The sequence below is a fragment of the Raphanus sativus genome, chromosome 2, assembly GCF_000801105.2.
Source record: "Raphanus sativus cultivar WK10039 chromosome 2, ASM80110v3, whole genome shotgun sequence".
Lineage (NCBI taxonomy): Eukaryota > Viridiplantae > Streptophyta > Magnoliopsida > Brassicales > Brassicaceae > Raphanus > Raphanus sativus.
The window spans coordinates 33118079-33141103 of record NC_079512.1 but is presented as its reverse complement, the minus strand read 5'-3'; the positions used below and the strand labels follow the sequence as shown (position 1 = coordinate 33141103).

General features: G+C 36.9%; 8 protein-coding genes across 12 annotated transcripts; 3 read left to right on the top strand and 5 right to left on the bottom strand.

The window, feature by feature from the left end:
- Nucleotides 1-32: 32 nt before the first annotated feature.
- On the bottom strand, nucleotides 33-2775 carry LOC108841821 (uncharacterized). 3 transcript variants are annotated; one of them, XM_018614591.2, is made up of 7 exons: nucleotides 2642-2775; nucleotides 2273-2344; nucleotides 2119-2189; nucleotides 1942-2037; nucleotides 1676-1824; nucleotides 721-775; nucleotides 33-380 (listed from the first exon to the last, which is right to left on the bottom strand). In XM_018614591.2, the coding sequence occupies exons 2-7, from the start codon at nucleotides 2340-2342 to the stop codon at nucleotides 204-206; spliced, it is 618 nt and encodes a 205-aa protein (XP_018470093.1). In that variant the 5' UTR covers nucleotides 2343-2344; nucleotides 2642-2775; the 3' UTR covers nucleotides 33-203. The 3 variants fall into 3 exon arrangements, with proteins under 3 accessions (XP_018470093.1, XP_018470092.1, XP_018470094.1); XM_018614590.2 differs by having other exon boundaries at nucleotides 2574-2721; XM_018614592.2 differs by having other exon boundaries at nucleotides 2618-2719.
- Nucleotides 2776-2843: 68 nt separating this feature from the next.
- Nucleotides 2844-4743, bottom strand: LOC108841820 (nucleoside diphosphate kinase IV, chloroplastic/mitochondrial). The gene is made up of 7 exons (XM_057003175.1): nucleotides 4619-4743; nucleotides 4145-4282; nucleotides 3905-3941; nucleotides 3766-3817; nucleotides 3505-3672; nucleotides 3299-3411; nucleotides 2844-3205 (listed from the first exon to the last, which is right to left on the bottom strand). Exons 1-7 carry the CDS (start codon nucleotides 4698-4700, stop codon nucleotides 3082-3084), a joined length of 714 nt encoding a protein of 237 aa, XP_056859155.1. The 5' UTR covers nucleotides 4701-4743; the 3' UTR covers nucleotides 2844-3081.
- A 1009-nt stretch (nucleotides 4744-5752) lies between these two features.
- Nucleotides 5753-6723, top strand: LOC108841819 (NAD(P)H-quinone oxidoreductase subunit S, chloroplastic). The gene has a single exon (XM_018614586.2). It carries the CDS (start codon nucleotides 5773-5775, stop codon nucleotides 6601-6603), a length of 831 nt encoding a protein of 276 aa, XP_018470088.2. The 5' UTR covers nucleotides 5753-5772; the 3' UTR covers nucleotides 6604-6723.
- LOC108841825 (uncharacterized) lies at nucleotides 6723-7915 on the bottom strand. The gene is made up of 3 exons (XM_018614595.2): nucleotides 7755-7915; nucleotides 7161-7300; nucleotides 6723-6968 (listed from the first exon to the last, which is right to left on the bottom strand). The coding sequence occupies exons 1-3, from the start codon at nucleotides 7822-7824 to the stop codon at nucleotides 6951-6953; spliced, it is 228 nt and encodes a 75-aa protein (XP_018470097.1). The 5' UTR covers nucleotides 7825-7915; the 3' UTR covers nucleotides 6723-6950.
- Nucleotides 7916-9545: 1630 nt separating this feature from the next.
- Nucleotides 9546-10338, top strand: LOC108841822 (uncharacterized). Its single transcript, XM_018614593.2, has one exon. The coding sequence runs from the start codon at nucleotides 9652-9654 to the stop codon at nucleotides 10174-10176; it is 525 nt and encodes a 174-aa protein (XP_018470095.1). The 5' UTR covers nucleotides 9546-9651; the 3' UTR covers nucleotides 10177-10338.
- Nucleotides 10339-11245: 907 nt separating this feature from the next.
- On the bottom strand, nucleotides 11246-12160 carry LOC108841824 (uncharacterized). The gene has a single exon (XM_018614594.2). The coding sequence runs from the start codon at nucleotides 11915-11917 to the stop codon at nucleotides 11564-11566; it is 354 nt and encodes a 117-aa protein (XP_018470096.1). The 5' UTR covers nucleotides 11918-12160; the 3' UTR covers nucleotides 11246-11563.
- A 2133-nt stretch (nucleotides 12161-14293) lies between these two features.
- LOC108841818 (uncharacterized) lies at nucleotides 14294-16624 on the bottom strand. Of its 3 annotated transcripts, none has more exons than XM_018614582.2 (6): nucleotides 16559-16624; nucleotides 16197-16319; nucleotides 15754-15912; nucleotides 15388-15660; nucleotides 14716-15312; nucleotides 14294-14613 (listed from the first exon to the last, which is right to left on the bottom strand). In XM_018614582.2, the coding sequence occupies exons 2-6, from the start codon at nucleotides 16278-16280 to the stop codon at nucleotides 14524-14526; spliced, it is 1203 nt and encodes a 400-aa protein (XP_018470084.2). In that variant the 5' UTR covers nucleotides 16281-16319; nucleotides 16559-16624; the 3' UTR covers nucleotides 14294-14523. The 3 variants fall into 3 exon arrangements, with proteins under 3 accessions (XP_018470084.2, XP_018470086.2, XP_018470085.2); XM_018614584.2 differs by having other exon boundaries at nucleotides 16451-16565; XM_018614583.2 differs by lacking the exon at nucleotides 16559-16624 and adding an exon at nucleotides 16415-16433.
- Nucleotides 16625-17882: 1258 nt separating this feature from the next.
- Nucleotides 17883-22497, top strand: LOC108842024 (long chain acyl-CoA synthetase 4). The gene is made up of 18 exons (XM_018614821.2): nucleotides 17883-18117; nucleotides 18421-18484; nucleotides 18573-18662; nucleotides 18766-18822; nucleotides 18903-19028; nucleotides 19120-19159; nucleotides 19245-19339; nucleotides 19463-19630; nucleotides 19753-19863; nucleotides 19947-20034; nucleotides 20391-20457; nucleotides 20537-20612; nucleotides 20723-20840; nucleotides 21170-21415; nucleotides 21537-21676; nucleotides 21764-21946; nucleotides 22058-22177; nucleotides 22263-22497. Exons 1-18 carry the CDS (start codon nucleotides 17954-17956, stop codon nucleotides 22317-22319), a joined length of 2010 nt encoding a protein of 669 aa, XP_018470323.2. The 5' UTR covers nucleotides 17883-17953; the 3' UTR covers nucleotides 22320-22497.
- The last annotated feature ends 528 nt before the right edge of the window (nucleotides 22498-23025 follow it).

The following is a 23025-nucleotide window of genomic DNA, read 5'->3' as shown; positions in this document are numbered from 1 at the left end:
GCTTCAATCAAAACACACCGAACATTCCAAGATTTCAAAGTATATATTTATTTACTTCTTGGATGCATTTCACGTAAGAAAGTCATACATTCACAAAAGAACAGCATTGTTAAGTGTGCTTAACAAGAGTATAAATCCCAAAGACAAAAAAATCTAAGAGGGGAGGGAGCGCGCACTAAAGCTTTGTGGTTTGTTCTTAGTAACTAAAATCTTCTGGCTCTAGCCCATGGTGGTGGCAACCTTGGAGCATGCACTTTACCCCCGCTGTTGTTGTTGTTGTTGTTACTACTATTCCTCTGCTCTTTCATGATTGCAAACCGAGAGTCCAGTGTCATCCACTTCTCTCCTCCATTTTCTATTTTCTGTTCCACCTCATGCCTCTGCGGACAAAAGATCCATTTCTATGAGCTCTCCGAAACATTTAGTCATCACGCTTATTATAACACGCCATGATATGCATTTACTAGATCAAACTACCAACAAAACTTACACAGATCCTATCACCAACCTTCATTGCATGGTCCAAAATTCACAAATCCATAATCGATCCAAAGACCTTTTATAGCTTATCTCTACCATAAGAAGGCAGTTATTACTATTAGAGTATAGATACAGAGAAGCACCTTTCTAAGTATAATCTCAGGGCCCCACAATCATTCACAAGGAAAACTACTCTACAGAAGAGGCTCTCCGAATAACATACAGCAATGAATAATTTACCTTTGCCATGTATCTAGCGTGTACAGATCTATTCTGGACTGGTGAAGCACGAAGCCTGCATTTAAAAAACAAAATGAAGAAGGATTGCTGAGAACCGAGAAGGCCTTATTAGACAGCTTGAAGTAACAGCCGGTAACTGACACCAACAGATAAAAATGATCTGATACCACAGAAGGATCTAAGGCGAAATACTAAGTAGAAAATGGCATATCCAAATCGAAACTTCACTTCCCAGTCTTAGAGGCTCCCCAGACATTAAGACAACTCCCATTTCGAAGTAACTACTCAGAAAAAGAGCAAGCTCTTGAGGTATATCCAAATCAACCCACCAAGAGATGGCCTATGTCCCGACAAATCACCTTATCAAAGACAACGCATAGAGCTCAAGAGATGACCCGTGGTGCAGCCAAGTAACAATGAGATGCATATTGATGAACATCCGAAAGTCTAATCTTCTATTTTTTCATCGTAACAGACATCTACCAAGTACCAATTCAATGTCACAACCCCCAGAGAGCTAAATCTATATTCTTCAGGATGCAGGAAGCAGATGAGACATCCACAGAAGCCATATTGCCCAACTTGTTGATCTGACAGTAACACCAACTTCAAGCAACATAAATTCATGCCCAACCTAGCCAAATCCTAACAACTGAATTCATATCAAATGCAAACCAGTCTTGAGACAAACACCCTAGCCAGTAGCTACTCTCCACTCTCCTTTAACTCAAATACTCACAACCAAAAAGACGACTCCTCCAAGTACCATAATAAACTCAATTACATAAATTTGGATTATTATTCTGAACCACACTCATGCAGTCATCAATATGATGACCACCAACTAGCGAGCAGGAAGGGGACTTCGAATAGAAGCTTCGTGAATGAATCACAAAGAAATTATAACCACGCCAGATTAACAAATAGCACCCAGAGAATGATCCAGTATCTAGACCTTGACTGATTTGCACTAGTCATCCTTCCAGCATTGAAACCTCTTCTACGAACACTGAGTGGAGGAGCAGTAGCGGCTTTATGAGCAACGTTTGTTGCAACAGGAAACTGATCTCCTTTGAAGTTAGACCTTCTCTTAGCAACAGCACCCTGAAAATTATAAGATAAAGTTACAAACTCGCAAGACAAATCCAAGCAAAGGAACAACAAAACAAGATTCAAAAGATAACACAAACTAAATCATCTGAAAACACTGCAAAGATTAACCTGTCTAACTCCAGAAAGTGAGTTCACGTAATGCTTCTCTTTACAGGTGTTATTATTATTCTTTCTCGCAGCACCATTGAAGTTTCGGCTTTTGTTCTGCGCAGACAAAAAAGAAAAAACAAAACTACATTAAAAATAGCGATGTAAGCTTTAGAACCATATGAAGAAGAGATCTACCCTGGCTCTCCTTGAACGTTTGCCCCCCTTGTACCCTTTGCTATTCCTCTTTGACAACTTGATGAGATCATCTAAACCAAAGAAGATATTATCATAAGCAACAACCGAAAGAGAAAACAAAGAGTGGCATAAAAGATAAAACATAAAACCTTACCCAAAGCCATGGCAACTTTCTTTTCGTTGAGAGCAATGAGATCAGCCGCAAGTTTTGTTTCAGTCTCCATCTCTGCACAAACAACACACACAGATCCATTCAATGCACAAAAATCAAACAAAACGCAGATTATATGATACAAACCCTAATCTACACTTGCAATTCAAAATTAATTAAAGAACACAGCGCCTGAGTGAGTGATTAATCACGATTACACTACATAAACCTAATCCGTGAGAATCAATCAACCCTAATTTACAATTCGATTGAGCAAAGACTACGACTAAGGAATCAAACCAACCAGAACCGAAACTCTGGAGCTTTCGTGAAGAACGGAGAAACAACCGTAAGAAGACGACGATGATTTACCCTTCAGTGAAGTAGGAGCTAAAAAAAGCGATCAGAGATACGAAGAAGAAGACGGCGGAACGAAGCTTAAGAGTCTTCCTGAACAGAGACGATGACCGAGTCAACTCCTCCTCTCATTTATACCAGGTCCGCGGATTCCACGATAAAATTAAGTTAACCGCCTTGCTAATGGGATTTCAAGTCCGTATTCCGAACTCATACGTGGCATTATATTATTGGTTCGTATGTAAATAAAACGAACTTTATTATTTCCCCGGTAATCAAACATTGATAAGTGAGTTGTGTTAAGGTGCATAATTTTGCACACCATTTAACACAGTCAAACGGTGATTATCGTTTTTATTGCTACTTACAAATGATTAACACAGTAATTATTTATTTATGTTGAGATTTTGGATTTTGATCTAACGGCACAAAAAGAGAGAGGGAGGTGATTAGTTTTAGTTCTGGCCGTAGATCCACTTCTCAGCATTGCTGGTGTAAGAAACGAGTTCTTCAGGGTTAAACCACAGACTAATCTCCTCTTTAGCTGTCTCTGCTCCGTCACTTCCATGGATAACGTTCCTGCCACGAGACAAACAAAACCAAATATATTTAATCTCTGACCAAATGATGAACCATACATATGTATTACACAGTTCAACAAAATAATTTTACCTTCCAAGAACAACTGCAAGATCGCCTCGGATTGTTCCAGGTTCAGATTTTTGAGGATCAGTGGCTCCAATCATTTTACGTCCGTATCTTACCACTCCTTCACCTTCCCATACCTTTAACCAAGTTCAAAATGTGTGTTTTCGATGACAAACTAGCTAAACCAAGTCGGTTAATGGTTTCAAGGTTAAGTTGTTATTTTGAACTACCATGGCAACAACAGGGCCTGAGCTAAGGAAGTTACACAAGCCGTTGACGAAAGGTCTTTCCTTTAGACCGTGGTAATGCTTCTGCGCGAAACCGTTCGAAGGAACCATGATTTTGATACCAACAAGCTTGAATCCTTTGCGTTCGAACCGGGTAATGATTTCTGATATCTGGTGACGTGGGCAGCAAGATTTTCTATTTAGCATTAGACCTCCCAAAAAAAGGAATACAAAAGCAAAGAACTCAGGCCTATCTATACTAACCAGTCCTCGCTGCACTCCATCAGGTTTGATAGCGATGAAAGTGCGTTCCATCAGCTGATTGAACAGAGGTAAAATGATAAATCTAATTAACAAAAAGGAGAGGAGATAACCTAAGAGAAAGATATATAGATATATTACCTCAGCAGCATGGACTTCCTGATCTTGTAGCATGAAGGCTATGCATAGAAACCATGCAAAGAAAGCAAGGGTATATTCATCAAAGCTTACGTACAACATGATTAGAAACAAACAAACCTAAACAGTTCATTTAAGTTTCTAGACATCATTTCTAGAGTTACCTAACTTTGTTACCAAAGTAGAGATTTGAGTGAATGTCCTATAGAATGTATATCACAGCCAACATTTATGTATGTGAAACCTGCGGTAGGAAGAGCGAGGAGACCGGTGATCCAGCTCTTAGAGGCGAAGCCAGAACCTGATTGTCTGAAGTTGGATGCATACTGAGGAACTTTTCCAGACGCATACACCACTGTTGCAGCACCAGTGGCTCTGCCTTCTGAAAAAACAAATACTCCCTCCGTTTCATATTATTTATCGTTCTAAGTCTTTGCACACAGATTAAGAAAACATTTAATTTTACATATTTCCAAAATAAAAATACTATTACCAATACACATCAACCAATATAAAAATAGAATAGAGAATATTTTCAATAAATTTTGCATTGAAAACCGAAAACGACACTTATTTTGAAACAAAAATTTTGCTCTAGAACGACATATAATTTGAAACGGAGGGAGTAATAATCCTTCCTCAAAATGTTTATAAATATGTTTTTGGTCCATATTTTAAGAATAAATAGATGTAATTAAGAATTTAAGAGTTTACGTACCGGAGAAGAAACGAGTGGTCTTAGATGAAGAAAGAAGAGACCTTGCTGCCCTAGAAGCTGCTCTGCAGATTTGGGAGCTCATCTCTGGTGTTATACGATGCAATGCAACAAGACTGAAAAGAAGAGTGATGTGTTAGTATTTAGGAACAGAGAAACTCAGGAAAATTTGAACCCTGTTGGACGATTTTATACCAAGCAAAAGCATATACTTAGATAAAATCGGGTCTGGTCCCGGTCCGGTTTAATTGGAGCAGGATTTATTGCCATTTGTTTACACTTCTTTCCAACAAGATTCATTGCCCTATTCAAGAAACGAATATATTCCAAAGTCTTTAGCTGCTAAATCAGATGGAATCAAGAGGGAGATAACAAGAAAAGAATCAAACTAAACACGTGAAATGGCGTGACATTAACTATTTTCACACTAAGTTACAAATCAACAAATGTGGTCACATAGATTTTAACTATACCTTACAGAAGTATTTTCTATTACATTAAAAATTAAAACTATACATGAAACAATCTTCAATCTTCAATCTAATGCCTTGCTATCCATTTGGTAATCTTTCTTGGTTCAGACCAGCAATCATGGCGCAATACCGACAATCCACCTGAAGTCATCACGGTTTAAATGTTGCATGTGTGTTAAGTGTTAAGTTGTATATATCTTAGTTCACCTGTTATTTAGAAGTGATGGAGTACTCAAATCGTAGACCTTGACGGGTTAAGGTATAAAAGCAATGATGAGTTTTATCAAAAATGTACAGTTCTTGATATGAGCATGGGGAACAACTTTAGAGCACATGACCGACTATGCTTTGAGGTAAGCTTCCCTTTCTTCTAAGTCATAATAAAGTTGTGATCCAAGTGATTCTAACTCTGCAGCTGATAGCTCTACCTGCGAGTGAGGATGATCAGGAGTAACTACATATCCTCATGATTTTATCTCCTTGCTGTCTTTTCAAAAAGATGGACAAAAACAAAGTAAAAACAGCAACATGTTTTAATTCAAGGCCCATAAAAATGAAATAAAATTCCAATAAAGATCCACTTTAAAACTAATGTGAAAGCCCAAACATAACTACCCTTCCGGTTAGGCATAAACCGACCGGATCAGGTTGAGAAAAAAGATAGAAACTCATCTAACTGAAATCATGATATGTGGTCTTTATGACAAAGCAGATCACGCTTCTTCCTTCTTCTTCTTGTCTTTCCTTGTCTCTAAGCTGATACTCGAGAGAATTTTTATAATGGCGACTTCTTCGATCACTATACCAACCATTCGGGGAACCAAGTTTCTCGGCCAGACACATCTATTTTCAACTCCAAACCGATCGGTTCTCCCGCCTTCAAAACAGCAGTCAAACGTTCGTCGAGTAAAGGCCATGGCTAAGTTCAATCTATGGGAGGTGATGGGAGGAAGAGGATTATGCAACGGAGAGAAAGGTATCGAGAAGGAGCTACAGAGGAACATAGAGGAAGAGACATCAAAGACTGAGAACCAGAGAGAGAAAGAGAGCGATGACGACGAGAATAGCTTGTCGTTTCAAGTTCCTGAAGACGGTTTCGAGAAAGAGATGATGGGTCTCACCGGAGGCTTCCCCGGCGGCGAAAAGGGACTGAAAACGTTCATCGAACAAAACCCACCACCACCACCGCAACCGAAGAGAGGAGGAAGCGATGATGTTGTGTCCACAATTGCTACGGAGAAGAAGCCGAGAGCTCCAGAGCTACCGCTTCTCATGCCGGGGATGATCGCTATAGTCAAGAACGCGAACAGTCCTTACCACATGTACTGCGGGATAGTTCAGAGGATCACGGACGGGAAAGCGGGTGTCCTGTTCGAAGGAGGGAACTGGGACCGTCTGATAACGTTCAGGCTTGAAGAGCTTGAAAGGAGAGAGAAAGGACCACCGGGTAAGAATCCAAAGTCTTGTGTTCTTGAGCCTCTTATCGAACAGATGCAAAACGAGGCAGCACCATAAGTTGTGGATCTTTTCTCTAGTCTCTCTCTCTACTCGATTCCTTTCCTTGTGAATGTATATGTAACGTACCTTTGCGTTTAGGTTTCTGACTGCTTCTAAAAAAAGCTTCCGCATGTGATATATATATATATATATATATAAAATAAGATGAAGTCCAAAACCATAATGTATCAATCAATAGGGAGCAAAATGCACTGAATCAGTATAGAATATAAATCAGGTTTTAAGACTGCAATTTGAGTCTGTTTTTATTGTGTAAACGACATTAGTTTTTGAAGAAACCAAATCTTGAGTCGTGAGTATATTCTGCTAATGGCGAACAAGAGAAGAGGTCCACGATTCTGTGATCAGATGCAGCCTCCCAACTGTTAAAGATATACAGGAAAAAAAAGGACAAGTTAAAAAAAGAGTTCAATTTTGTAGTTGATAAAACTTAGTAGTTGGTCCGGGCGTTATATGTAGTTAGGATTATAAATAACCTCAGACATGTGTAAGCAAACTAAAAAAAAAAGAAAAGGGTTAGAAATAGACTTCATGTCCAACAAGAAGTTACGTACCAAAATGGCTTCCATCTCTTCGTTAGAAACAGGGGTGCGCTTGGGCTGCAACGACGCCTTCCCGCCGATAGTCTTTGGGGTGTTCAGGTTGGAGAAGAAGAATGTATCTACTGCTTCATTTTCCACCTGTTTCGTTCCCTCTGTAATTTGATCATAAGGTACAAAAACTTTTAATACCCACCCCAAGATCAAAAAAGCTTGAACAAAAAAAAAAGAACATCTACAATGACTTTATTAGACGAATCTATATCCTTTGACCGCAGAAAAAGGACAAAGCTAGTGATGATTTTAAGACATAACACATCATGTAAGAGGTATCCGTTTTATTACACAAAATCGTAAACGAACATGTTCTTGCTTATAATTTTTTTTAATTCTCGATACGTTTCATATCCCAAACAATCAAAGACTCTAGAAACGTTGAATATACATATATAAATGCGAATCAATGGATCATTGGGGGGGTATTTTCACCGAACGAAACAGATCGGAGAACAATAAATCAAAATATTCGGAGAAACAATCATGAAACTTTGTTAAAAAAAAGGAAGAAGGAGACAGATTCTGAAGCATAGGAGAGAGCGAGATGAAAACCTGAAGGTTTGAGGTGACGCTGAGGGAACTTAATGCGAGGAATCCTCTTCAATCCATGAACCACGTTCATCTCTTCTCCCTTCTCCTTCGTTCGTTCGTGTCTCTGCTGCCAATGCCAAAGGTGAGAATGTTTGACGGCGACTTTTCTATGTTTCCTCTCTTCTTCTTCGAACCTTCGGCTTTGTTTTCAAGTTTCTTTAATTGTGGGCCATTTTCTGTTGCTAAGCCCACGTAAAACTACCTATGGGCCCATTCCAATGTGTTTTTTTATTTTCCGGTATTCTCCGGTTTTGTGATTGCAGCACCAACTGAAATCGATCTCGGTTCGCTCAATTTTTATGTTAGGGGTTCCTCCTTCTCTTTGTGTTAGGCCAGTGGTCTTTGTGACACTCCATTGATTCATCTCTCACCACCGGAACTCAAGTATGTTGTTGGATTGAAAAAGAAAAACATAAATGGCAATAAATGTATTAAAAGGTGTTATTGGTAAGAACATGTGAAGTGTGAATGTATGATTGGTAAGAAGTTAAGAAGATGCCCAATCGCGTGATCATTCTGCCAATTTACCAGTATTATGTAAGTATTCAAACACACTCTTATAGTTTGCATAGATTAAAAGTTGTGGTTGTGAATGTATAATAATATTAGTAGTTTTTATGAGGTCCATAACAATTATAGAACACTTGTATGACTCGATAATCACATTTTGGTAACTTGGAATAATATTATCAGATATGTACTATTGGGTATATAGTATGATGATTTCCTTAAGATAGTGAGACATGAGCATATGAGTGTTTGATGGGAAACTTTAAATGTATGACTTGGTCAAACCTCTAAAACTTTTGAAGTGGTTGGTCATCAAGCACCAAAAATTGGTATAGCTTTAAAACGCGTTATCTAAAAACTAAAATTAACCGACCTATGTGTTTCTTTTCTTCTACTCTAATATATACAATTCTACGTATAAACTCCATACTGTAGTAATGAATGTTATAAAATATATACGAATTTTCTAATATGAATTGCCAGTGATACTATTAGCCGACGTTCTATTAATTATATACCATATAATTTCATACACGGTTATATTTCTCAGGACATCGTAATCAGTTACTATTCAGAGTTCGATAGTTTACGCAAAGAATCTGTGACAAACACATGTGTTCAAATTTATTAGGTTTTGTTAGCTGTGTGTGGATGTTACTGAAATATTTGATTAGTATTAATGAGATTTTTTCTACTATAGTTAAACTAATTCAAAATGGTTAAATTGACCATTTCATATATAGAGAATTCCCTAGGGGCACGGCATCACTTTTGTTTGTGGAAATTTTGTATTTTTAAATGTATGAGAACGAAAAGTATCTAAAGATGTTTCTCATAGATAATAGTGATTGATTGAAAATAGGATAAATGTGACATTATTTACTTAATATCCTTTTCAGACGCATAAGAGAGAAACCTTTAAAGTCATGGTAAAGCTTTTGACTGGTTAATGATGATATTACGTTTTGCTTCGTTTACAATAATACCATGCTCATTTAGCTGATTCCAAACTCACGAGCAGACGCACATAGACTCATATGATCGTTATAACTTATAATTAATTGTTTTGTATTGAGTTAGTAACCGATGCTCCCTTACATTTTTCTCATAATAAAACAAAACAAATCTGAATAAATTCTAGTACCCCACGGCAAAGTAACGACGTCCTTTTACCCAAAACACACGCCACTACGTGTCTTATTAATCAAATCACATTCTTGGTCTCCTATATATACTCTTGTCTCTCATTACTTAAATATGCAGAGAAATAAACTTGCAATTCTACACACACACAAAAAAAAAGAAGATAACACTAAAGCTTTCTCTCCCTTTATCAATAGAGAAAAAAATGATGGATTCATTAGCTAAATGCTTCAACGGACTTCAAGAAAGATACGAGAGCGTTCTAGAAGCAAAATCAATCTTCAAAGACGACTTAACATCGCCTCTAAATGGATCAGAGTGTTCAGTAGCACCCATCAAAAAGTCTCGTTGCTTGCAAAGAGCCAAGAGGATTGACAGATCCTTAAGGTTCGAAGATGAAGATGACGAGATGGCAAAACCTTTGAAGCCACGTAAAGTTGTGAGGTTTCAGTTGGAGAAGAATAAGATTTTTGAACCCAACAAGCCAGTGAGGTATGAGTTCGAACCTGAGGAGAAGCCTCTGGAAGAGGAAGAAGGTTCGAATAAGGTTGAAGGGAAGGAGGAAGTTGTGAGGGTAAAGATCAAGATGACCAAGCAGGAAGCTCAGAGACTATTAGCGAAATGCAAAGACGACAGCGTTTTGGATTTGGAGCATGTAGTGGACCAGATTGCATACTTTTCGAATCATCAGCTTCAACTCGATGTGGTCGTGGTTGCTTCTAAGTTGTAATGATGAGAGAAAAAGGAAATGGCTGCTAATTTTTTTTAGTTTGTTTAATTTCAGGCTTATTCATCGAAGTTTTGTAGTTGGTTTAGAGATAATATATATCTATCAAGTTATCGTGTGTATATATCTTGTCACATATATAAGAAGGTTTTGGGTTTACTTACTTTTATTGTTGTCACGTAGATAGTAGTATCATAGTATAATACTGTTGTGTAAGTAGGAACGAACTGGGGAAGATCTAAATAATCAAATATGAAATTGAAACATATCATCTGAATCTTATATGATTTTGATGATGGGTGTCAATACAATTTGAAGGTAGAGGTTGGTTTTATTGTGCTTTTGGATTAAAATCCGGTGGAAAATGCCTAAGCCAAGTTTTTGGAATAAAAACAACGGTTAATTCAACTTTAATATCTTAAGTAATTTATAATTGATCTATAATAAATTATTGCTCACAGTAAAAAGCTTATAATTGATCCAATATAAAATTGCAAGGCTAATCAAATATTGCGAAACTTAATTAATTAATATTCTCTTTAAAAGTATATAGTAATTTTTTAAGAAATATAGTAAGATTTCAACCAAAAAAATGTATATTGTAATTAAGATTATTTTTGACAAAAAAATTAAGATTTTTGACAAAAAAATTAAGATTATTCTTCATCTACTTTTTGTTTTCCACATGTCCAGCGAGGCACATAGATCTATCCTCATTTTATTTATTTTTGTACATAGATCTGTCCTCATTTTTTTGCACATAGATCTGTCCTCATTGATAGCAGTTTGCACTTTGCCGAAGTAGATAGAATTTTGAAGACGTATTAGTCAACTTTCATAACAGTTATGCGGTGTTCGTTGTAGGGCAGGTCTCGAAGAAACGCCAAAGTGTAGCATTGAATAAACAACACAATCAACTACCATCACTATTTAGTATTGATGCTAAGTTGTTAGCAAATTAATTTGGTTTATAGACTTATTTAATGCATTAACAACATCAAATTGCGTTATCAATACATCTTCATGACGTTGAGGGACAAGGTCTTGACCAAATTAGTTGAGATTATATAAAGACAAAGCAACACAAGTTTATTTATGTTTTAACACTCGACACATTGAACGTTACACATGAAAGACGAAAACAAAATACATAGTTTCGTACTTTTTCTTCTTTGGGAATTTTTCTGTGGTAAAATAAGCGTCTGCCAGTTTAAAAACACCGAAGATATATCTCACTTTGAGAACATAACATTTCTCAAGTGAAAAAAAAAATCCATCGGGAAAAAGGTAGGAAAAATCAGGCAAAAGCAAATTCTCCCACAAAAAAATCCCATCTTGAACAAATAAAAAAAAACTTAATGATCTAAAATAAAAGGATTAAGAAAAGTAATTACGCAAGTGTTTCTTCAGGCCATTCAATGATTCTGTCCAATGAAGGCCTCCATTTTCGACATCTCCGGCGAGACTCCTCCTCTTCCTCAGCAGCCTTTGCTGCCGCTTCTCCGGCAAATCTCTCCGCCTCTAGCTCCCTGAGAAAGTCGCCGAAGGATGCCAAAGTTGTTTCTCCTTTGCCTTGGACGTCACCACCGGCGTTTAACTGGAAGAGAATGAGTTTCTCTAACTCGTCTCTCCTTAGAACAATCTTCACCTTCCTATCTTTTCTGTTGTAATCTTTCTTCACTTCTTTTTCTTCTTCTTGAACCATTCTTTTAAGGTTGCTTCCTCCATTCAAACAGTTTCCCATTTTTATAAAATATAAAAGAAAATTTTGAAACAAAACGGAAAATGATATTTTTGGGAAATGCCCACAAAAAAAAAAGTTTGTAGAAGAAAAAAGAAAACTTGGGAAATGCCCAAGAAAAAATAATCTTTCTTCTTCTCCTTTTCTTCTGTGTGAATTAATCTGATTGAAGTTGGACACTTGCAGAGATCAATGTGGTCTATGGTGTTTATATACAATGTTGAGCTAGGTCTGTTTAATGATAGATGGATGACTCAATGTAAGGATGCTGATCTGTTGAATTTATATTTTTAAAATGTACATTATCATTACTATATTTATTATAAATTGAACCAACAAAAATGGTTATTCGGTTATGAAGAGCTTAGTTTTGTTATAGTTTAATTGAACAACAACAACAAAAATGGGACTAAGAGATATAACTCAAAGCTAAACAAACCTAAACTTAATAGTTCAATATCACTAACGACAACTGGTGGTAGCTGGACTAGTTTAGCTGACATTCATCTAAATCTGCGATGAATATGCAACAAACACATTTACAAGATATATATTATATTACCACCGTGGCCCGTGGATATGGTAGTCTAGTAGTTTAAGCATGAAGACTGGCTTTGTTGAACTCTTAGTATAAAGTCAGATGAAATGTTTTACACCATGTTAGTATTAGCGCATGCTGGCCTAGTCATGGATCAAGAGGAAAGTTTAAGTTCAAGGTTCAGTTTCCTTAGTTAAAAAATATAGTTTACGTTGTTATATCTTTGTCGTATATCTGATTGGAATATATCTCTTTTAACGAGGAAGAACATCTTCACCAGCAAAAAAACAAGTATATATAGAAACGAAGTTAATTAATAACTAAACCCTAAAATTCAATGCAAAGCGAGTACGTCTGGATTATATATGCTGCATGCGCCTAAAGTATTATCTCGATGACAGATTTACACGTAGAAATATTGTAAAAGACAATATCATGTTCTCTTTGGTTAGGTGGTACCTTTAAACCAAACCAAAACCGTGTTAAAACCTGGCAACGCACATTTATATACCAACCGCCAACCTGTTTTGTTTCCTTCTCTTTTATATAACCTTCGCTAGATTCAATGGTATACTTAGTTCGAATTATAAAACCCCATCTACTCTTATTAAAAATAAAGGTCACATGCTACTAGGCACTAGCTTATCGACACATAACACATTCATCTTCGTTTCCCTTGCAAATTAATCATTAATAGTAATATAGAATCCAATAATTCATAGTATGATCTGTTTCAAACAATGTCAAACTCATTATTTCCGGATTTTAGGGACCAAGGCCAAATTAACACAAGAACAATTTAATATAACTAACAGAAATTGGTTGTTAAAATTCAATCCCAACAACTAAAAATATAAGCATTTGAGAAAAATATAAAACACTCTCGTAAGTTATACAATGCGCAAATACAGTTGAGACCGTTGTCTTATAGCTATATCGTCTGAATATGTACGATTGTGATGTGTTAACCATAATTACTGGCATTTAAATCTTATACTAATAACGTACATATTATATGAACACCAAATAATTCGGCATATTTAATTACTATGGGATATAGTACTTAGACGCAAAATGTCATTAATAAGCGGTCTTTATCATGGTGTATACTATTTAATGCTACGCGTTATATAATTGTTGGATAGTACTACTATCAATTCTTATCGATGGGCGAAATTTCGTGGAAACTGCATAAAGGACAACAAGTACGTGGCGGTGTCATGGGGTCTGTCGTCTAATTCATTCACTTCCAAGGGGCCACAAACTTACAAAGTTACAACTTTAATTAAATATACTTGTTTTTCTTTTTAAAATAACAAAAAGACAATAGTGACGTGGAAATATTAGCTTTTCGCTTCCTAACAAACAATTTTTTTTTTGTGGTCAAGCAATAATATCCATCATCATCATAGGTTTCTCCTGAACCCTTTATTAAAGGTTGTCATACCTTTAAACAATTTGGTTTTTCTTTGTAACATCTCAGTCTTATCTTATATGAGGCTCACACGTAAACTGAATTTGGTAATCTCAAGCCCAACACATACAGCTTTGTAGTTTATAAAGGCCCAATATTAAAGACCAGACTTGATTAGTTTAATGTTCAGTCTTCTACGCCACTAAATCCCAGTATCAGGGTTCAAGAAGTTGACACAAACTATTTGCTCTATGTAAATCCAATTATCCATGGTCAAACCAAATTGACTTGAAAGAGTGCCAGTTCTTTTTCTAGTCCTCAATCTTGGATGTTAAAACCATTACTAAATGAAAGGAAGTGAACAGAAGATTTTTGTAATTCAATTTTCTAAATTCATAGAAAAACAAGCTGAAAATGAAAAGTAAAATAGCAGTCATAAAACTAGTAGTTTATATAGATAATAGTCTGCTGTTACACAAATGCTTAAAACTCCATACACTGAAGTACAAAGTTGTTTGCATAACTTAGGAGCTAAAGATAGTCAAAAGGGCAGAGACGAAGCACACATATCTAAAGAAAGTTAACATGAGATATGGAAAAGAAACGACTTTAATACCTTTATACTCATACCTCTCCTCTCATCATTGACTACTAAACTCACTCCATCCTTTTGCGTTTATTTTTCAGCTTTGAGAACATCTGCTCGACATCTTCAGACGTTATCGCCCTTGAAGTACCAACAGACTCCTACAAAAACAAAAAAAAGGATCATCAGAGTGTCTTTTTTTTCTTTCTAAGCTGTGGATTAAAGAGGGTCATGGGGGAATCAAAGTTCTTTTAAATGCATACCAGCAAACTCCGTAACCCTTCTTTGAAGTTATTGACGCGGTGACAGAACTCAACTTTAGTTACATGGTCGAGATTGTTCAAACGATCAAGTGCTTCGCCTTCCTGTTTCTCCAGTTTCTCTGTTCTTTTCTCCTTTGCCTTATTCTCGTATTCAGCAATCGTATCCTCTGCATCAAGTAAGTAGCTAACCTTTCTCTCGCTGTACATCTCAAGGCACGTCTCGCATTTGCACAGCATGTTCCTCCAGTTTTTGGCTAAAAACAGCGGTTTCTTCTCAAACTCAATACACGAGGTTAGACCTGTTGCAATAGCACAACCAGCCGCAGGAAAGGGTTCAGGTTCGGCGAGCTTCTCAGTGCATCCTCTCAAAACAGGTTTTTCAGCTTCAGTACTGTTCTCAGGCTGGACAGGCTCAGTAGCTGTGGGGGTTTGGTTTGACTCGGTAGTGTCTGAACAAGCATTGGTTGGACCATTGGAATCAACTTTAGCATCAGCCCAAATTTTCTCGGGATAAAGTGTGAGAAACGAACAAACTGGAGAGCAGATTTGACAAATGAAATCCTCATAAACCGGCACTCCTTCCTCATCCCTTGGAATCTGCTAAACATCACAAAACGAATGACAAGCCATAGGAAGAAAAAAAAAACAAAGGGTTAAGCTATGCCCACAAACCAGGCTAGTAACACTGTCTGAAGGTTTGAGAGCGAGATGCTCATCGTGAAACCAATCCTCACAGATACAACACTGTATCATCTCCCCGTGTTCCTTCCCATTTGGGTCAGGGTAAGGTTGGTCGCAAGAGCAGTACAAGCCTTTGAAGTTATGGTTGTAAGAATTCTCGGAGTTCTCTACATCTTTGCCCGGGAGAAGCTTACAGGCCAAAGTTCCAAACTTGGAGTTCCCACAATCACATCGGAAATTTCTCTTAGTCCAGAGCTCCAGAATCTTCACAACCAAAACAGCAATATTCAACCATCAATAAACAAAATCAAAAACAGACAAGACATAATCTGATTAAATATATATGAACCAACCAACCTCATGGCCATCGTGACAAGTCAAGCAACAGGCAGTGCAAACTCCAGCGTTCCCCTCTGGAGAACATGTAAGGCAAGAGAAAATAGCCTGTCTTTTCATGTAACCCTTTGGGTAAGTACACTCATCTCCCTCGTCTCCACCCAACACCAAGTCAGCTTCCTTCAAAGGATCACAAAAATTACCAAAAAATAACTAGTGAATACAGAAAACACAACACAAGATTCTGAAAGAAACCCAATTCGTAGACTAGCGATTTTGATAGAAACAGTTGAACACACACATAATCACTAGCAAGCTCGAGACTGTAATAATCAGTGTTGATGTAATTATAAGAAAACAAACCCCTCGAATTAGGGTTTATATTTCCCCCGTTTTTTGTTATTAGCCCAGAGGCGAAATGTGAAAAAAAATAGACTTTTCTTCGTAAAAAGAAAGGAGATTACCAGCTCTTCGGCATCCATGCTTTCGATGTACTCGTCGATCGTCACAGTCGTCTCAGCTTCATCCTCGAAACTACCCGACGCCATTTTCGCAATCACCCCAAAATCCCGATTACTATTTCACACCTGAGAGAGAGATAAAATTGGATGTAAGTAGAACCTATTGGAAAGACTCAACGAGAGAATCCCTAAATTTATTTTTTTCTGAAAATTTTGAAAACCCTAGATTCTTCTTCGCATGAACATCAATTGCTTACTAATAGAGTTTCAGAATAATTTTCTTTTTTTTTTTCCTTTTACAAAACGAGAGCAATCGAAATCAGAGGGAGAGCGAGAGAGATAAAGAGATTGGTGGGAGAAATTACGGTGTGAAGCTGAGCACAAGGAGTGCTTTTGGGCTATAACTGAGGATCTAGCGACTTGAAAGTGTTGTTATATAACCCCAGGGACTTTATCGTCCTTTTCCCGCCATTTATCCACATTTGCATTTTCCCTCCATCCTTTTTCTTTTTTACTTTTATTTTGCTCAATTCTCCATTCAACTAATATTAAGATTCCATTTAAATATGAGAAGCTTTTTTTTAATACAAACATCAATGATATATCAACTGATCAGAAAATGAAGTCTCAACATAGACCAAACCAGATTCAAGAAAAAAATAAACATTTAGAATCCAATCCAGAGCCTGGTTTCTAACAAGCGGTTTCCAATCTTTAGAACGCAGTTTCTTGAAGTAATTAAGGATTGGCAGACTCAACCTCTCGCTTTGATATATGTTTACTCTTTCTTCTCTCAACGATGATGGAAGAGAAACCATCATCGGAATTGATGTTTTCATGGCATATGAAAAAGTATATTAGGAGAAAGAGATTTAAAGACAAAGGTGAATTTGTTTTAGATTTCAATATCTTTAAATATGAATTAAGAAACATGAATCTTTCGGGAACAGAAGATATTTAGTCGAACTAGGGTTGATAGAATGTGAAACGAAAAAGTAAAATAAGAGTTTATAAAAGTTATGAAAAGATAAGATATAGAGAGATGTGTTATAGGATGCAACGGTCAAAAACACTAGAAAAATATGCTTCATGTGAAATATGGTTTATAGTGAAATAAGAAAATCATAAAATGTCTTATAGCGTAATTTTTAAAAAAATATTTTACAACCTTTTGTGGATATTATTCTAGTTTTGCAGATAATACTTGAAATTAGTTAACAAAATTTCCTGATATGGTTAAAATATTTATTATTTTCAAAAGTGAATATTAAGTCTAAAGATGATGGTATTAACTTTTGATTTTTACCTCAGACTTTAATCTAATAAACTTTTTGAAGTTGTACTTTTCTAAAAAATCAGATTTAGTAGGACTTTGAAAAACTGCCTATTTATAGATCAAAATCAAAGAAAATGGTTATAAATGTTTATTTTCTCTTAAAAGCTTGTTAAATCAATTAAATTTCATTAGATTATATAACTCTTTTGCTACGCTAACAATGAATACATATGAACGGCACCATCTCCGTTCCGTAATGGGCTTAATAGGAAGAGACGTAGCCCATTAAGAGTTTTGACTAAAGGATTTGCTGACCATTTGACACCGTATGGTCAGTGAAGAGCAACCAATCAAAATCGCAGTAGGTTCTTTTATTATATAACTCCCATCCGAAAAGCCGCGTGGTCCCTACCTCAAATTCAACTCTCCGTTTACAAATAGCAGAGAGAAAGTTCTCTAGTCTTCTTCTATTCAGAGATCGATCATGTCGCAGCAGCAGCAGCCGGAGAAATACATATTCCAAGTGGAGGAAGGCAAAGAAGGTAGCGATGGAAGACCATCCGTTGGACCTGTGTACAGAAGTTTCTTCGCCAAGGACGGCTTCCCGGAGCCGATCGAAGGAATGGATAGCTGCTGGGATGTTTTCCGGTGAGTTTGTTTTGCATGAGTCTAAGTGTTTATCGGGTGATCTGTGAATCTAAATCGTTGACGGTTGACTGATCGTGGAAACTGTTCTGACTTCGATTTTTTTTTTGAAATTCTCGAGTAGTCAGATTCGTATAGTTTTCTATCTACTGTTTGTATGGCCTTGATGATTACTAGATCTATGTTTAGTAGTTGAGGTCGATCTTAAGAGCTAAAAATGTTTTATGCCTTGTTGATTTGGACTTGCATGCGTTTGGTTTAGTGTGGTATTATTTGGTTTGACATGATCCTTCTTGTTGTTTGCAGGATGGCTGTTGAGAAGTATCCAGAGAATCCGATGCTTGGCCGCCGTGAGATTGTTGACGGAAAGGTGTTTGTTTACGGTTTTTTTTTTTGTATTTTCATTTATAGACTTATTTATAGATGTATTCACTTGTGTGTTGTTTTATTGTGTTCAGCCGGGGAAGTATGTATGGCAAACGTACCAAGAAGTGTACGACATTGTTATAAAGCTGGGAAACTCTCTCCGAAGTTGTGGAGTTGAGGAGGTTAACATCTTAATCTAATCTCAACCTTTCTTTTGTTATCTCCTGGATGTTTTTTTTTTTAGTTACTTAAAATCTTGTGTTTTCTGATTTGTGGGGAGTTTAGCAAGCTAAATGTGGTATCTATGGTGCTAATTCTCCTGAGTGGATCATAAGCATGGAGGTAATCTTGCGGCTGGATCATTGTACTAAAATGGACTGTGCTTTGTTAGAGGACTGACAGTGGACTTTTTTTTGATGCAGGCATGTAACGCACATGGACTGTATTGTGTCCCTTTGTACGATACACTAGGTGCTGGTGCTGTGGAATTCATTATTACCCATTCTGAGGTTTCAATTGTCTTTGTGGAGGAGAAGAAGATCTCTGAGGTACAGTATGAATTGTATCTTCCTTGTTTAGATTTATTATGTATCGATTTCTCATCATTCCTTTTTTTTTTCTTCTTCTTTTGACTATTAGTTATTTAAGACATGCCCAAACGCGACAGAGTACATGAAGAGTGAGTTATTCTTATTTGTGTTTCCTTCCCTTTTGGCATTCAACATGTGTTGCTAATGATCAGTTGTGCTTGATTATAAATACAGCCGTTGTGAGCTTTGGTGGTGTCACAAGTGAACAAAAGGAAGCAGCTGAAACTTTTGGGTTGGTTATATATGCTTGGGATGAATTTTTGAAACTGGTATGAGACTTGTCGTGTACTTTTTCTAAAACATATTGAATCTGTGATTTATCTCTCCAGTGGTGAGTGTCTAACAATTATGGTTACCATGTTTTCACTTTCTACTGCGAATATCTCTTCCAGGGCGAAGGAAAGCAATATGATCTTCCCATCAAAAAGAAGAGTGACATTTGCACGATTATGTATACTAGTGGAACCACTGGTGATCCAAAGGGAGTGATGATATCGAACGAAAGCATTGTTACCCTTATCGCTGGAGTGATCCGTCTACTGAAAAGCGCTAACGAAGCCGTGAGTTTCCTTCTTGCTTTCATGCATTTATCATGATTCACAAAGACACTAACATCTTCAAGTTTCTTTTGTCAATTGGCTCTGGCTTTAATCAATTTTCTTTTTGGCTTTTCAATCAACAGTTGACTGTGAAAGATGTGTACCTTTCTTATCTTCCCCTTGCCCACATCTTTGACCGAGTTATCGAGGAGTGTTTTATCCAACATGGTGCTGCAATTGGCTTCTGGCGTGGGGTCAGTACAGCAGCTCAAAGCTTATTATGTAAACCAGTTTTGAAAAATTTACTTTAACCTTCTCTGGGTTGTTGTCTCCACAGGATGTCAAGTTGTTGATAGAAGACCTTGGCGAGCTTAAACCAACTATTTTTTGCGCTGTACCTCGTGTCCTAGATAGAGTTTACTCAGGTAAGATGTTTGAAATGCCTAATACCTATGTATACTCAATTCCTCGCTTGATTTAATTGTGCTCTAGTATCATTTACTTATCTCAAACAACTACATTTGTACCACTAAACACTCTTGAATGAACCTATTACAAGCTGTGATGAGATATATCGAATGCAAGGAATACTATTATTAATTCGACAAAAATATGTCTGATAAGCTTTCGGTCTTTCTTCTTTGGTGGTTGTCTCATTTTTTATTATATAAAACTTAATTTTTCTTCGAGCCGTGGATTTGATTTTGATTCCATTAGTTACATTGTTTCTTCTCTTTGAAATTTTCCGTGTTTTAATACGTCGACCTATTATATTCAACAGGTCTTCAGCAGAAGCTTGCTGCTGGCGGATTCTTCAAAAAGTTTATGTTTGATTCTGCATTTTCCTTGTAAGTCAGACTTCACTTTACTTATCTGTTCCACTAGTCTTTTAAGCTATTAAATCTAACATATTCAAAACATCATCAGTAAATATGGACATATGAAGAAAGGCCAGTCTCATGTAGAGGCCTCTCCATTATGTGACAAACTTGTATTCAGCAAGGTAGTAAAGTTCTTTATTTAACTAAACTCACTAGAAAAATATCTGGAGAAACTATCACTCTTTGTTATGAAACTTTATAGCAAATTTATGCCATTGTTTTCTCACTCAAGGTTAAACAAGGGCTCGGAGGCAATGTGAGGATCATTCTATCGGGAGCTGCTCCTCTCGCTAGTCACGTAGAGTCATTTCTAAGAGTGGTGGCTTGCTGTCATGTTCTTCAAGGATATGGTACCCATTCCCAAAATTGAATCTTTAGATCTAAATGAACTGCATAAACTACCAAAGTTGGTTTGTGAATGTTGATGTCGGATGACTGGTGGTAGAGTAATGAATCAACTTTGACCAAAATAAGTGTTTGGTTGTAAACGTTTTATCGTACCTTTAAGGTTTCTCCTTGGGTTGATGCAATTGATTCAACTCTAATATACTTACTAATTCAGTGTAGAGGGGATCAAGGGAGGTTAGGATAACAAAATCTGTACTGGAATGTATTGATCCCATATCAGCAGAGAATGTAGATTTGACTTCTTTCCCGTTGTATGATTGTTCCTTTCTAGGTCTAACTGAGAGCTGTGCTGGAACTTTCGTCTCGCTGCCGGACCGACTGGACATGCTCGGGACAGTTGGACCACCAGTGCCAAACGTTGATATCCGCCTTGAATCTGTACCCGAGATGGAATATGATGCTCTTGCAAGTACTCCACGTGGTGAAATCTGCATTAGGGGAAAGACCCTTTTCTCTGGATACTACAAACGTGAAGACCTCACAAAAGAGGTTCTTATTGATGGATGGCTGCACACAGGTTTATCTCTTTATCTAAAAAAGGAACAAAATTATTATAGAGTTATAAGGAACTAGTTACAATATGGGCTTTTGTAATCCGGTGAATTCTTCTGACACTCGGCATCTCGCCATAACATCAGGTGATGTTGGTGAATGGCAACCAAATGGAAGCATGAAGATAATTGACAGGAAGAAGAATATCTTTAAACTCTCACAAGGAGAGTATGTTGCGGTAGAGAACTTGGAAAACATCTATGGTGAAGTTCAAGCTGTTGATTCCGTAAGTATAGCTACTGATATGTAAAATATTCGGGAAAGATTCTCATCTGGTAATGATCACAATCTTTCCATCAAAAACTCTTATTAGGTGTGGGTGTACGGGAACAGCTTTGAATCATTCCTAGTGGCAGTCGCCAATCCAAACCAGCATATCCTTGAAAAATGGGCTGCAGAAAACGGTGTGAGCGGTGACTACAACGCTCTCTGTCAAAACGCCAAGGCAAAGGAGTTCATCCTCGGAGAACTTGTGAAAATGGGCAAAGAGAAAAAGGTTGCTCTCTCTCTCTCTTATAATTTTCATCCGAGTTATGGATTCATGACTCTTTTTGTATCTCTTCTTTTTTTTTATTCTTTTAAAAGTTTATTGTGTTGGATATTGCAGATGAAGGGGTTCGAGATCATCAAGGCGGTTCATCTAGACCCAGTGCCATTTGACATGGAACGCGACCTTCTCACTCCGACCTACAAAAAGAAGAGGCCTCAATTGCTGAAACACTTCCAGGTATAACATATAATGCGGATTATAAGCGATATTTTACAATGTAATGATGTTAAGTGTTAACACAAGTTTCTTTCCCATTTGACAGAGTGTGATCGATGAAATGTACAAGACAACCAATGAGAGCTTAGCTTCCAGAAAGTAAATCCCTCCTCAAATATCCGGTCTCTTTTGTTTTTTCTTTGCGTCTCTCAGTAGGCTCTTCTATCATTTGTGTAACAATATTTCATAGCATCAGATCAGAGCTTGCTACATACTGTCTTCTTTTCAAATCTGACTTTATCTGTTAAATTACTAAGTTTAATTGTTAATCCTTTCAAACTCTTGAGCTTAAAGTATCCCATCTTGTGTTGGATTTATATGGTGGTTAAACCATTTGGGTCGCTGATTTTTTTTACTACATTTAAGAGATCTGTTTTCTAAAAAAAATATCAAGGGGAACATTGAATTATGGTGTGATACAAAATCAGCAACTCCATGGTCTGCTTGATCACATGTCTTTCTCTATCAAGAACTGTTGTCAAAAAGCTTGTTAATGAAAAGGCAAAATACCTATGAAAGAGCAATTAACTTTAAAGAACAAAAATAGTACAAAGTGAATACCTGGAGAGAGCTCAAGTCGAGATCAGTTCCAGTTCCAGTTCCAGCTTCCTTAACGCCCGTCTATGAAATCCATAAGAGGTGGTATAACATACCATCATATGACCCATTTTCATTGGACCGCTAGTGTACACGATATATGACCCAAATAAAAAAAAAATTCTAGCCCATTAAGACACGTGCTTTGCTTCCACTAAACGTTGTTTCTTACGCACGAACTTTCAGACACGTTATTCGTTGCGCGCTTTTAT